This window comes from Ruditapes philippinarum, unplaced genomic scaffold, assembly GCF_026571515.1.
Source record: "Ruditapes philippinarum isolate M1 unplaced genomic scaffold, ASM2657151v2 ctg388_1_1_1_1, whole genome shotgun sequence".
NCBI classification, from domain to species: domain Eukaryota; kingdom Metazoa; phylum Mollusca; class Bivalvia; order Venerida; family Veneridae; genus Ruditapes; species Ruditapes philippinarum.
Genome location: NW_026865149.1, coordinates 1 through 15,492, shown reverse-complemented (window position 1 = coordinate 15,492; position 15,492 = coordinate 1). Strand labels below are relative to the sequence as shown.

Here is a 15,492-nt window from a genome sequence, read left to right as displayed (position 1 = left end):
GTAGGCTATTTATTTATAATAACCTCGGATAACAGTTCTACCTCATGGTTTAAGATGTGATAAAAACAGAGACTGTCACTTTAATCTTTGTTAATGTATTAGATTTCCGAATGCATATATTTGACATCCAAAGAAAATAAGGTATATTTCGGTAAAATCATGATTGAAAATATGTCTAACATTCATAATCTATTTAAGAAAGCCCACTGAAATACGATTGTAACCAAACCCAAGTATCACATCTTAACCTGTACTTTCAGTTCGATCGGAAAACGTAAGGCGACGATAGGAAAATAATGCTGTGCATATGAAAATGCAATGAAAACAAAAACCCTAGGCTATAAGCAAGTGTATGGCGAGAAAGAACAGAGAACAACAACACATACAGTCGAGCTCAAATTAAAATCCCCAACCTTGTGCACATGTGAATTAGAAATGCACACCATGTGCCGTTCTAGTGCACAAGACCAAATAACCGGACAGGGAAACACTTCATTGGTTTAATGGATCATTGCATTGCAACACCATTAAGACAACGTTGCGTTTCAGCAATTATTTGCCATTTTAACTGTTAATGAGTTTCATTCCTACACAGAGATAGACTTTAAGATAAATTGTAACTGCATACTCTTAACTGCATTTTTGTTATGAAATCTTTACAGTTTCTCATGGTTTTCAATTTTCGTGCAGTAGTTTCTCAAAGAGAGCTAAATTTGTACAAGTTCACTTTCAAACAACATGTCACGCTCTGCTCATATCACTGAAAGTAAGTCCCTTATTTTTCATATGGACATTTTGAAATTGAGGGGGCTTTTGTTTGCCCTTTCATCTTCAGTCCGCTGTCATTTTTCGATGAGAGGGCTTTCAAAGCGCAAAATTTGTGGAGGGTGTAAATTGTCCTTCACTCCTTTTTGAATAAGCATCATTGACATTTTTGGAAAGTCATATATCATATTAAATACTGCAAAATTGTACAAGACGCACATTCTTTATCAAATTTTTTCATTATTTAAAGATGGAAATAGAAATTCTGACAATATTATTTACATAGATCTTATAAATCCTTGTAAATCTCAGATTGCGATTATGGTTAATAAACTTATAAAATAAAACAAAGAGATCAACTTATGATTTATTAATAGAGCAGAATAAATGTTTAGCTCCTTTTATTTGTACATAAATATTATCATGAACAATACAATTACATATCAAACAATGTATTTCTAAAATTATAACAAAAAACTTTTCACTTTTAAAATACAGTTGATCAATTTATTTGTATTATCTGTTGAAGAATTTACGACAGTCCATTTAGGCTTTCAGTTTTAACTAGCATTACCTGATATTTATAATGGATATCAATAAAAAAACATGTTTATTTCTACATCTAATGATCTTTCAAAATGATAGTACATTGTAGTTATTATGTTTGCCCGACTGTAACCAAATTAATCTACAGCAGAGTATATCAAATTCTTTAATAAATAACTTACACGAATGGTTACTGAAACATGCTTATTCTAAACAACGCCAAATATACATATACAAGTTGGTGGTGATTATTACAAAAATTATGTTTTTTTGTAGCAAAATAAATATATTACATCATTTTCTTATTCTTTTTTATCATTTTGTAAAATCCTAAACTTTGATGAATAGTTTTTGTTGAAATTAAAGGTAACAGGAGTCTTGTGCCTCTCTAGTACACTTATATATGGGTGCATGTTGAAGCACACAAGAAATTGGGGCTCTTTCCAAAGTAAAAGTGAAATATCTAAAACTTTTCTAAACCTTATTTGGCCCATTTAAGCAAAGTTTTAAGAAATTCAAGGATTAAAATGTTTTACAATGAACACAAAATTGTGTAACAAATGGCATTCAAGTATGACATTGACAAAAAGGCTGCAATTTTGCAACAAAGATTAAGCACAACATCTTGTTGATGTAAACATTTGACCTAAACATGTGACCTTGACATTGAGTTACCATATCTGCATTATGAGTTACGTGCATTGCCTTTTAGGACAGAATATCTGAGCCAAGTTTCATAAAGAGGAATAGAGTTCACAGAAATTAATAAAGCAGACACAAAATAGCAAAGTGATAGTTGACACTCTGACATTTGACCTGTATGTATGATCTTAAACTTGAGCCTGCACGAGTACGTCAAAGGTTAATCACATGGCACTGTTCATATAGATATTTAAGCAAATGTAGATTTTTTCCACAAAATACAGGATTAACAGAGCAGACATTGAACAGCAAATTGACGTCACAGTGATCTTAATTTAGCCCCTGCCTCACCATGTTCACTAATCTGGTGGAGTCGAACATATTTGTTACTTATAACCACATTAAGTAAAAATCTTCATACATACACCCTTCTGATGCCACATGCAAAATGTGCAATGAATGTTTAAGATTAACATGATATTGCTTTGTTTATTACATACATATATTCTTGTAAAATAATTATTAGGATTAGCTCAATTAACATAAAAATACATTAGAAATATTTACATGAAAGACTTTCTAGCATAAGATTGACATAAAAATAGGCTCATTGCATATATGAAGAAAAATTCATAGATACAAGATATAAAAATGTTTCATCCATCAATCAAAATCAAATAATCTCCAACCTTTAAATGACAGGATCCTAAAATATTCACATTTTACAAATTTTACAAATTTCATGGTTAAGGCAAAACAGCCAAAAAGCACACAATTAATCACAATCAATAATATCTAACTAAGTTATTTTTTTTCTAACAGATTGCTATTCTTGTAAGATACTAAAATAAATCACGTAATATTATATCAATGAAATAAGTAACTTAAGAATCAATTACAAAATATGATTTTATGAGAAAATGCACGGTGTGCACATGATATGTCACTTTTTCAATTGATTTAGACATATATCACAGATAAAAAGTCGATTTCGCACATGGTTTTGAAAATATCTTAGTATCACATGGAAAATGAACTAAATGCAAAGTTGCATGGTAAAATTGTCTACATTAAATTACATATTACGTTGCATAGCTGTAGAAAACAAGACGCTAACCCAGCAAACGGGTGGAAAAATAGAATTCTCCCCCTTTATAGACGTAACAAAATACATACATAATTATAATAAAACGTTTCCCTTCAAACATATCTTACAGAAGTATAATAATATAACGTTTTATAAAATGCTATAAATAATCATATTAAAGGTGCAAATAAATTCAGATGACATTATTCATGCGATGTATACAGTAACAAATAATGAAAAATGCATTTTCATCCCTTTATATATTTTTCACGTGTATTCTGGCATTCTAGATAATAAGACACATATTTCATACATATTAATCAAACGTTAAGCTTGCAAGACGCTTGCGTTGTACATGTTCTTTTTTCATAAGGGTTGATTTGAAATAACAACTCATAGTAAGTTCTCTATACATATGACTATATTTACATGTATGAACAATATTACTTGGCCCACATCATTTCTGTAGTATGTTTAATGTGTTCCTCTGTTGTAAAGCTTGGACTTTGAGTAGATATCCAGACAAGTGCTTTTGCTTCTATCATCTGCCACTCCTCTTGTCTATGTGAAAACTGTTTACGTAACCAAGCAAGAACCAACACTGTACAAACAACACTAGAATCCTAGACACAGATAGTTCAAAATTAATGAAATACAAGTTTTAACAATTCGTTACAAACTTAACAAAATTCATCAGAAGTACTTAAAAGCATAATCATAAACATCGAGAATCAACAATTTCCATGGGTCATAATTTCTGAAAAACATCTGATGTTTGCTATTTAAACTGCAATACTGATGGTCTATCTTTGATTTGATGATTGTTAAAAACTAATTTGCAAATTTTAGAATGCTATCGAGATAACATAAACATCTCTACTCATTCGTGTTCTTGTGATTTAAATCTTAAATTGTTGTGAATATAATGTCTCTTTATACAAGTCATTACAATGTCCACATTTCATTTTTTGTTCGGTTTTATGTTTCACTAATACTGTCAAAGTTGCATGGAAACTTTTCAGTTGCACTGGTGCAAGAAGACCTCAGGTACCCCAAGTATGAACATACACCTTAGTAGAACCACCATACACATCCCGTATTCTAGCTGCATAGATTCCTCACATGATAAAAATACCAAGTCCCTGACGGGACGCAAACCCTCAGTGGTAATGGGTGTAACTGATTTGAAGGCAAAAACCCTAACCACTTGGCCACGGATGTCCCTAAAACGTTTAACAATTAACATACCATTTTTAGACTAAATAATATATTTAGACTAAATAAATTTATTTAATTACAGCAATGGATATACATATTTAAAACAAAATTTAGTTTACAATAACACATCAGCACGACGAAGTTCTATCACATATGTTAAGGAGGAGATCATATTCTTGTAATATGTATTACTTAGCAGTTAAACTAACCAATAATATTACCTTAGAAAATGTTAATTTGTCCACCACATCTTCTTTCGTTACACTCAGTAGTTGTAACAGCTGATCTGACACATTCCACTGTCCGTGTAACTGTTGTAAACCAATCACTGATATCATATGATCACCTGTTAAAATAAATAGATGCCAGTAAGATCTCCAACTCCTAATGTGATACTAACTTATAATTCAAAATTGAGAGACATGAACTGATAAGTGATTGAATCAATTAATATCAGCTATGAGACAATGATGTTTTTATGATTATGTTTCCTTTACAAATCTTTCGTTTGTTTGTCTGTCTTTATGCCAATTTTATTACATTTATTGTTCATATATCAGCCATTGGCCCAGCTTACCGGTTTTCCTAGATATCTAACTAGTAATTACAAATGTCCCTGCAAGTGATTGACCATTTATCGTACATGATTTATGAATAAGAAGTGAGTAAGAAATGACCATGAAATTTAATATCTGGGAGGAATTTTGCTTTGCACAATGTGATCTAGTGACTCAAGTATTTCCCCTAGCACGACACTCTTATGATGAACCAAAACGTATTTGAATAAGCAAGTCTATTGGATTGATATCCCCCTCTGTATGATACAAACCACATGATTGAAGCCTCCAAGGATTATGAAGAAAACCATCATTTTGGTGTATTAGTTTAGTTAATGTAATGACACAAAGAGAAAAAACAAATAATATTTTCATAGAAATCTTACATATCAGACAGAATGTACTTTAAAGATTATCTCGACAATGCCATTTGTGAGTTTTACATATATTATCATATTTTATATATTAAGAAGAAACATGGCAATGCTATGAAACCAAGTTCTTAACAATAGCAACTACAAGTGGGTTCATACTCTCAGTGTTTGTCTTACAAATATGCTTAATAAGGTGAATATCAAAAAAAGTCAAGGTCTAATTGGAATTACTCAAAAAGATTTCTTTTAACATTACTGTCAAACTATTAATCGAATCGAATCCATTAATAGCCACAAAAAGGTAAAAAAAACACATGCTTTATTCCCTAAAGCTTTACTTTGTATTATAAGTAATCAATATAAAACTTACAGAGAATTAAATTATGCATGGTATGTGTTGATTTAAGACTAAATACAGAATTATCGTTATACCATAATTTAGTCATTTATACCAATTTCTAGCGCAAAATGAAACAACAAAAGAAAACATAACAAAAGTTTTTTCGTAGCTTTAAATGGTTTCTTAACTAACCTGGGGGAAAATCCCATAATCACAGAATAGATACTTGAACAGTCGCCTTTACAGTGGCCATATAGACAGACCACATAGCAATTTAAAGCGAGCTTATTACATAAGCCTTATGTATAACAAGTTTGATAACAATATCTGATTCATACCGGAATGCACTTTAACTTCCGCCAGAACGCCAGCCGTTTTTTTTTTAATTTAGTAACCAGGATTTTCAAAAATAAACCCTGGTTAATAAAAGATCTAACCATTTTTATTGATATATATCTAATATAATATATAATATTACAGTTACATTCATTTTAAAGTGACCTCTTGTAGTTATTTTTATTTGTAAACCAAGGATATCTTTGCTGTTCATCCTAAATTAATGAATGGTCATTACACCACAACTGTTTCACCTGTAGATTATGATGTCATTTCAGATTCAAACAAACTAACATTTTATCAGATTGACAGGTAACAATCTTAGTGGTAAGTTGAAAATAACTGTGACAACATTTATGCAGTTCAGCAAAAATATCTTAAATAGTTAATAAGAAAAAGGGTTCCACATATAGATTTACGGCATTATGCTATTTTTTGAGAAACTGTCATAAAATAAAATTACTTTTCTTCTGTGCGATTGGTTTCACCGTCATACAACTTTATTTTAAGATTTGCATTGTCTATCTTATTACATTGTATTAGCTTCATCTGTAAAACATAATTCTATGCTTCATATATATTCATATTCAAATATTTGTATAATTATATTTTAACCTGCAATTCTTTGTCTTGTTCTGTTTTGTTATTCAGTTGGGTATTAAATTACTAAGACAATGTTTATATCATTCAGTAATATCCCTACGTAAAAGGTTAAAGGAGAGTTCAGGTGTTAACTCCATGCAAAATCTCAGTCTGAAGCAATTACCTGAGTAAAACCAATGACCTGCCATAAGCAAGGTTGATAGATACTTTCTTCAAGTGAAACAATCTACAGTCCTTGACAAGATTTGAACCCCGAGCGGTGAGGGTAACTTGAGGGTAACTTGATTTAAAGAGAGTTACCACAGCCAAATAACTGGCCACATGTTTTGTTTTGTAAACACTATTAACATTAACACCATAAACCTGATGCCAGTAAGCTAACAAAGGTTCCTCCTCTCAGAATTTAGATCTACACCTGGTTGTTAACAAGACAACTAGCTTATCAATTTCAATACTATTAGAAATTGCCAAAATGCAGAATATCAAAAAATGTGTATAACGTTTTGATGACATCTTTAAAAATATTATTTATTTAACAAAAATAAAAAAAATAACGAAAATATAGTGTTCTATAAAAGAAAGCTTTTGAATAACCATATTGCTTGGTATAGCATATACATGTAACTTCAATCTGCGAAATCTTCTAGGTTTAGGAAACAGATATCAAGTTTGTGGATACCGTAAGTTTTCCCATTAATTATATTGTACTCTCTACTTATACATATACTTGTATCACAGTAAACATTACAATTTAAGTACGACAAACTCTTTTCAATATTTATATAATTTAAAGAAGTAAAACTTTTAACATTCAGGTACAGGGGCATTTACATTTGGAGCAACATAACTGTCAAACAAGAGAAAAGAGACAGAACATTCAATGTAATTTCAGTCCCAACAAATATCAAAAACATTGTAAACATGATGAGAAAATAAAAAAATAAAAAAAAAGAAATACTGGATTTGAATGATCAATTTCTTTAAAACTTTATTAAGCTGAATTTGTATTCTATTGACTGACCATGTTTGGAATATGGCACAGGCAACTGAAATACAAACCTTAAACCTTCTGACGGAAACTAAATTTACCTAACAGCCCAATGCAGACCATGATCATTCGGTACTTTTGTGCGTGCTGAGTATGGTCTGCACTATTCATTATTCAGTTAAAATTATTTTGAATTTTATCTTAAAGTGATAAATGGTTTTGTCCAAAATTGAACATTAGCCCTGTCCATAACAGATAATAAAATAGCAAGGATTAAAGGGTCTCAATATCCAAAAACCTAAAGCTGAATGACCCGCAGTGAAAAGGTGAAATGAAACCAAATAAAATAACATAAAGTCCAAACATCAAAACTGAAATGTTGATGGAGCCTATTTTAGTCAGACTGCATGGTTGTTACATTGATGATAATACAACTTACTAGTATAGTTAGCATAGTAAAGTGGCGTCACCACATTTAACACAATAATTTACCACTTTAATCTCATTTCATTTCTACAAATAAACTGATTTCATACCTTTTACGAATATTCATATGAAAAGAAAATCTCACCTGGTCTAGGAGTAAGATCAGAACACTTGGATGCACCCTTGCTTTTCAAGCTTTTTGAGAATATCTTTGGCAATGGAAGACCACATCCAAATAACCTGGCTTTTTTCTTACTTTTTGTTTTTAGAGCTGGAGGATCAGCATGAGCAAATAATTTCTTAAATATATACAAATGTTGAAGATAAAATATATTTTGATTCGAAATTTTTATATTTGTCATATATCAATCATAAAAATAGAAATTGGAAGATGTTTGTGTCAAGTTAGAAAAATATGTCAATCACACACAGAAACAAGCAGTATATTTTAATTTAAAAAATAAAGAACACAAACACTAAGAATTAATATAAGATAGAAGCTTTATTAGCTCATCTATATTATGCTCATCTATATTTATAGACAATATTATTTTTCACAATGATGATGTATTCTTCCATAGTGATAATTATGTTGAAACGTAATATTATCTTTCTTTACAAAAAATTCTTTATAGTTTATATTTTACGTTTTATTTCGAGATGTTAATTTCCAAATATACTTTGCAAGTTAAAATTATCACACAAGTGCAGGTCGATGTCTGTGAATTGTTTCTTCATATTGCTGTCGTTTAATCTCCTAGCATTTAGATGCTTTTCAAGTTATTAAACTTTACAAATATAAGTTATTTGAAATTACTTTATAACACTTACATTAGTTGAAACCTTTGCTTCACATATAGCATCAAACCCATTGTTGTTTCCTGAACAATACTGTAATTAAAAGGAATATTGATTAAATCATAAGAAATAAATCAAAGTCAACTTAAATCAGTGACTGTAATACATAATACAAACCTATAATTATTCTATTAGTAAACAATCAGAAAACATTGAATAGATTCTGTAGCCTTATTATTCTCTGGAAATGAGATCAGAACACTTGGAGGCACACTAACTTTTCAACTTTTTAAGAATGTCCTTGACAATCGAAGACTGCATTCAAATAACAAAGTTGTTTTTTTTAAATATTTACAAATGTAAAAGATAAAATATTTTGATTCGACAATTTTATATTTATCATAATTATATCAACTACAGGTATGAAATTAAGAATAACAGTTGTCCTTTGAAATTAGATGATGTCTGTACCAAGTTGGATAAACGTGTCAATTACACAAAGAAACTAGCAGTATATTTTAACTGGTAAAATAATGAACACAAACACTAAGAATTAAGATAAGATAAACGCTATATTAACTCATCTATATATAAAAGACAATATTATTCTTCACAATGATAATGTACACATCTGTAGTGATAATTATGTTGAAATGTCTTTACTGAAAAAGAATTATAAACAGAGACAAATGTCCTCGCCTACGGAAAGTTTTACATGAAGCGCATACTTATTTCAAAGTTTAAGGTATGGACCTGGACTTCATTCGGAAATGTTGATCTTTAACAACGAATTGAGATAAAAGAGAAATTCCTTCTGTTTTTTTAAAATAAAATACGGTAATTCTTATGTTAAAAATCAATTTTTTTATGTTTCTGGTTCCAGTTCGATGGTCGCCTATCCCTGCGTGGAGGAGCGGACATAGAGACTGACAGACTGTGCCCATTTCTATAGTCCTCTTTTGTACCAAAATGACCAGGACAATCAAGTAACCCTTGTTGTGGGTTCAATTTTGATCACAGGGCAAGATTTATACAACATTTGCAGAGGACCACAAAATAATGCTAGATGCCGAATATCAAAGCTATTGGCATTGTAGTTGTTTTAAAGGAAGATCGTTCGTCGAGATATTGTTATGTGTGCATGTTTGTGGTGCGTTTACGTGTATTGTCTTTATTTGATCTCATTTCTGGATGGCTGGTTCCAATATAGCTACTAGAGTACTTTGAATCTGCCTCAGGATATGTTTCCTTGTTTTTAAAATTGTCTTTTGACGTCTTTTCTGTGATTTACAACTTTCATAACCGTTGTTACCCTTTAAACCTCCATTTTGTATATTTCTGTCCATTTACTTCTCGTTTAGGAAACAAACATTTTTCATTAGGGACCATAAGCCGCTTTTCATAGAATGATACAAATCATGTCTCATTGAAAGTTCCATGATAATCGCCGTTTGAACATATTTGTGGATGCTTCATTCTACTTAATTCGGGGCTAGCGGGCATGGACGGTAACTTGCAATTAACCTGAATAGGCTTAATCAAAGAAGCCTTGAACATTTTTAAAATTGCCGTCTGAGACGTTTTTTCTTTTTGTTAATATTTTAATGTATTTTCCTAATATACAAGTCTAAATATACTATGTGATTCCAAGGTTGACAAGTTTTGACCTCAAAGGCATGGTCTATATAACTGTCGAAGAGGACGACAAATTAAGGCATGATCAAAGATATCTAAGCTCTAGGCATTGTATATTTTAGAGAATAAAGATAAAAAATCTATATAAGACTATGCATTAAATGACCCAATTTAAATGTAGAGTCATTTTTGACCCCAGGGTTATGAAATATACAGCTTGTAGATGCACACTAGGTTAAAACTCGCCAAATATCTTAGCTCTTGGCGTTGTAAATTCCAAATATAAGAGTTAAATGTGTTAACCTTATATAACTTAAGTGAAACCCGGGCCTTGGCCATTTTTGACCTCAGGAGCATGAAGTAAACATCTTTTGTAAGGTGTGATTGGCAGTGCCTAATGCTAAAATTAGAGCTCAGAGATTTGCAGAAACTGTTTATAAAAGAAGCCCTAAATGTATTTTCCCATATAAAGCTATGTAAACTCTCTAGGGTTGGGATTTTTTTACCTAAGATGCATATTTAATAACAATTTTGTAGAGGACCACAATGCGATTCTACATAACAAATATATCTAAGCCCTTGGAATGATAGTTTGTGAGAAGAGGCATTGTAAATATATCATTTTTAAATTTATGTTTAGTTTCCTGTGCATCAACCTAGAACCATTTATATTACTTTTGTAGACATCTTCCTTAGTATCATTCCTGTAAAATGTTGTCAATATCAGTTAATTGGTTTACAATGGATGTTTTGTAAATAATAAACATTGTTTAAAAGGTACAGCAAACAATAGACACATTGCAATCACAAAAGCTAGCCTGAGCATTTTGTACTCAGGAGAGTTAAATGACTAACACGACATGCCCACGGGCAGAATTTCGATCTTGCTTGTCTTAATTCAATCCCAAACATATAAGCCTCAGATCAAGAAGAAAAATGTGTGATGTGCGCAACACAACCCCATAACCAAGGCAAAATTTGAACATTGCATGACCTTGTGACTTTGACTAATGACTCGTTGACCTAGTTCATGTGCATGACACAAAGTCTCATGATGGACATTTGTGCATAAGAAACTCAATTCATGCTTTTTGAAAATTCCTAAATGCACAAAGAAGTTATGGCATGGACAAGTTTTAATGCAGGCACGTTCACACAAACATTGAATAGCCATTCTGACAACTATGTCTAGCTCAACGCAAGCGGGTTCGACAAAAATTCCCTTACCACTAAGCATAACACTTCAAAATATAAGCAAGATACGGTGCGAACAACCAAATTTAATTATATGAATTATATTTATGTCATATCAGCAGCTGATTGTTTGAAGGTAAATGAAAACAGATAAAAAAATCGTATTACGACCAATATGCTGTACAATTTTTTTTGTTCGTATAAGCAATTTGAAATTTATTTCTTAAACATACCCTCCGTTCCGCTGCCAATCCATTATCACATATCATGCTTCTACTTTGTAATTAAGAGGATTTTATTTAATTATAAGAAATCAATCAAAATCATGGTCGGAAGCAATTCAATTCAGTATAAATGTTTGTCACTGCAATTCTTCCAATAGTACTCTTTTTTGTTTTGGGATTCTGTAAAGGTTTGAGGGGACGTGGTTGTGTTTCAAAAACTATCAAGTAATTAATAGGATATTCAGGCAAATTAATGACAAAAATATTAAAATGATCTTATGTACTCAAATCACGATAAAGTGACATTTTTAAAGTCCAAGAATGAATGTTCTGTATAAATTCTATATATTTTGGGTTTGAAGTGTAAATGTATCTCTATATGTTGAACGAAATGTAGACGCCAACATAATCACCGAGTAGTTTTAAAACAAGTCATGTGACTTGAACAAACCATGGAAGTTACAATAACATATGTTTTGGATATTGTATGATTGAAACAAGTCTAAGCCATTCATTTGACATGTTCTTTAACATTTCCAGAGTTTACTTTGACAACTATTGTGAAATCTGAACGCTCTAACCTGACCCACGTGGGTCAAGTTAGAAAAACACCATTTTATTCTTTATTCGGAGAAATGTTTTGTTCATGTGACTGCCTAGTGTATTCTTTTTGAGGACATTAACAAGTAATGAATGAAAAATTTAAAACGAAGAGATGAAAATTTTGCCTGTGTCTCCCTTTAAGAGGAAAGTAGCATTAACTTATGTATATTGTAAGTGAAAAAGCGACACAGAACAAATCCAATAAGAGACCATTTTAACATTTTAAACTTCGACTTCTAAGTATGACTTTACCTTTGCATTGTTGTTTCTGTAAATATTCTCTTTTTTAAATTTCATTTTAAGTCTACGAAGGGTGTCAATAGGTAATGAAATATACAGCACATTTTCTTAATTAACTTATAATTATTTTGTTTGTGTAATCTATACTATGCATCAAAGCATCCGCTTTCAAATGATACCACACTCGAATAAGAATTCCATTTACATTAAAAAAAAACCTAAAACATTCAAGTAATCTCATGTACAATACAGCTGGTAAAGAGTTATGTAACAGTACTAATAAATGGGCATTTTTATTACCTTTTTTAATAATAAAGCTCGAGCAAAACTTTGCTATAAATATTTGAATGATATTTAGAGTATCTATGGCAACATATAAGTATCGTAATATGCAACTGTTGTGAGATTGTTGCATAGAATAGAAAAATAGGCACGAGTCAATAAAATATGCCTCGTAGAAAACTCTCGTAGAAAACGCACCATAATTATTCACAAAAAATCATACTGTCAAACTAATCATTGACAAAGATGACGGACTTTCATTTACCCAGATGGTCAATATCGCAGAGATATCAAAAGAGTCAACTTATTCGATTCCTAAAGAAGTTGGGCGAATAACTGCAAGATGGATACCTAATTTTCTAACAATCTAACTAATCAGAAGGAGCGAGATAAATGGAATAGAAAACTACTGAAAATGTTTCCTGAATATGACAGTTGCCGTTTTTCTTATACACTGACTTGTTATGAAATCTGGTTTCAATATATAACGTTAGTTCGCAAGTGAAAAAAAAAGATTTTGGTCAAAAAAATTTCGTGATAAGAAAAATCAAGAAAAAAACATTTCGATGAAATTAGCGTCTCCACTGATATAAAAGGCGTAATATATTTTTTGCATGGCAACGCTCCTACTACTGGAATTACTCTTACAGCAATTGTTTGTTTTCAAGAATAAAGAGTGACAGCCCTTAAATATCCATAGTATTTGCTTGACTTCTAATGTTTCTAAATTCAAAATCTTGCCATTTCATATTTAATGTTGAATTTTGCTTGGGCCGGTGCTTGGGGGCGAGGACCGTGATATGCACTTGGCACAACTGTCCATTAATAAATAGGCTCAATCAAACCGATCCTGCAATATTCCTAATTTCATCTACAAAGAAAACCCGATAAAACTGGTTCCAGACTTGATGCATAAGTAGATCACAGGAACTGGATCAATATGTAAAGCAATATGGTCAGGAAATTTAACAAAAGGAACTGTTTTACAATATCTGTTTCAACCCTTGGAAATTATCTCCTCCTACAGAAATATGCTTCCTGCCGTTTTAGACTTTTTTGGGGATTCTTAATGTCTCTATTTTGGTATCCTGTGACCTTTTCCTCTTTTCTACGCTGACAAAACATCTTGCAGGTCATCGTTACAATAGTAAATTGCACATCGGTTGGCAAGTGTCCAGTTATTGAAAGGTATAGTATCTAAAGTGGGCTATGTTGAAGCATTCAAAATTTGAATAAATCGCCTGAATCTTTGTATTTATGTAGGAGGTAATTTCAAAGGGTTGAAAAATCTTTTGCTATAAGTAAATTTAATTTTCTTCTAAAACTTACCACAGTTGAATATTCCTGTTCTGAAACGCATGATTCATAGTCTTCACATGAATCATATTTTTCGCATACAACCGGTGCTCCCTGTAATTAAAATTTGTTAGACTCTTAGAATTTAATCAGAATCAGAAAAAGTTAAAGCAGATAAGTATGATTTTTGGTGAATGTACTTTGTCAAATTGACATATTAATTTTGATGTTTTGTTTTACTGTTGCTGATGCGGATAAGGTTGGGTTACACTGCTATCATTAACATCTTTAAATTATAAGGTATCAAACCAGCTAAATGAACACTCAACCCTGCATCACTTAGATATGAGCGATCAAGAAAGAATCAGTCTTTCTCGGGATTCGAACCCAGCGTATATTTTATCATAATGTTCAAGTCCATATCCTGGAAGTTATGTTTAGATAACAAATTATTTGGAAATTAAATAAAAGGAAATGCTTCAAGATTCGCTTGCCAGAGACTATGATCTACATGGAAATAAGAATTAATTACCAAGAACTTTCTTTTTTAACAGAAAGGACAATTTTAGATACTTTTGATGAGGCAATTATATTTAAAAATACTTGATTAATAAGAAAAAATATATATATAAATATATATATATTATATCAATTGAAAACATCAAAAATCATGTAATATATCAGACACTTAATGAACATCATAAACTAAGGGTACCTGATAAGTGCTGATATTATTCTCGTTATTCTGGACAAAATTTTAAAACTCAGATCTTGTGTAAAATAAACTCAGTAAGTTCTAACGTAACATAAGCTGTTCACTAGAAAATGTAATGCCTCAGATCTGAATACAAGAAGTATTGTTAAACATAACTTAAATATCTGAACAATTTAACTAGAAAGTTAAAAGAATTATCTTGTACATTTTATTTTAGGACTTTCCATTACATTTTATTTCATAATACCAAGAACTATCATTTACATTTTAGTTAAGAACTATATGAGAATAACAAGAAACATCCTTTACATTTTATTTTAGAATGGAAAATGATGCTACCAGATTTCATTTTGTAATTTTAAAATGACCAATGACAACTCTTCTTGTATTCAGTTCTTCCCTGTATATTTTACAGGAAGTCAATCTGAGAACAGACCGGCCCTCGGCCAGAAGAAAACCCCAATTAATCACATAACACCGTCGTATAGAACCTCCATTGTTTACCTATTGAAAATCGAATATAATAAAGATCAGTGCATATACTTTCCGTTTGAATGTAAACAAAACGAGCTAGACATATAATCTCATATTAATTATACAGTACGATTATTTCCAATATGTAA

At 31.0% G+C, this 15,492-nt stretch overlaps 1 protein-coding gene across 1 annotated transcript; it reads right to left on the bottom strand.

The window, feature by feature from the left end:
• Positions 1-1,122: 1,122 nt before the first annotated feature.
• On the bottom strand, positions 1,123-14,268 carry LOC132728011 (von Willebrand factor A domain-containing protein 5A-like; the record flags this gene model as incomplete). The annotated part of the gene is made up of 5 exons (XM_060713620.1): positions 1,123-3,663; positions 4,480-4,604; positions 8,028-8,181; positions 8,714-8,773; positions 14,188-14,268. Coding segments are annotated over 5 exons (600 nt in total), but the record flags the coding sequence as incomplete, so codon positions are not given.
• Between the last annotated feature and the right edge of the window lie 1,224 nt (positions 14,269-15,492).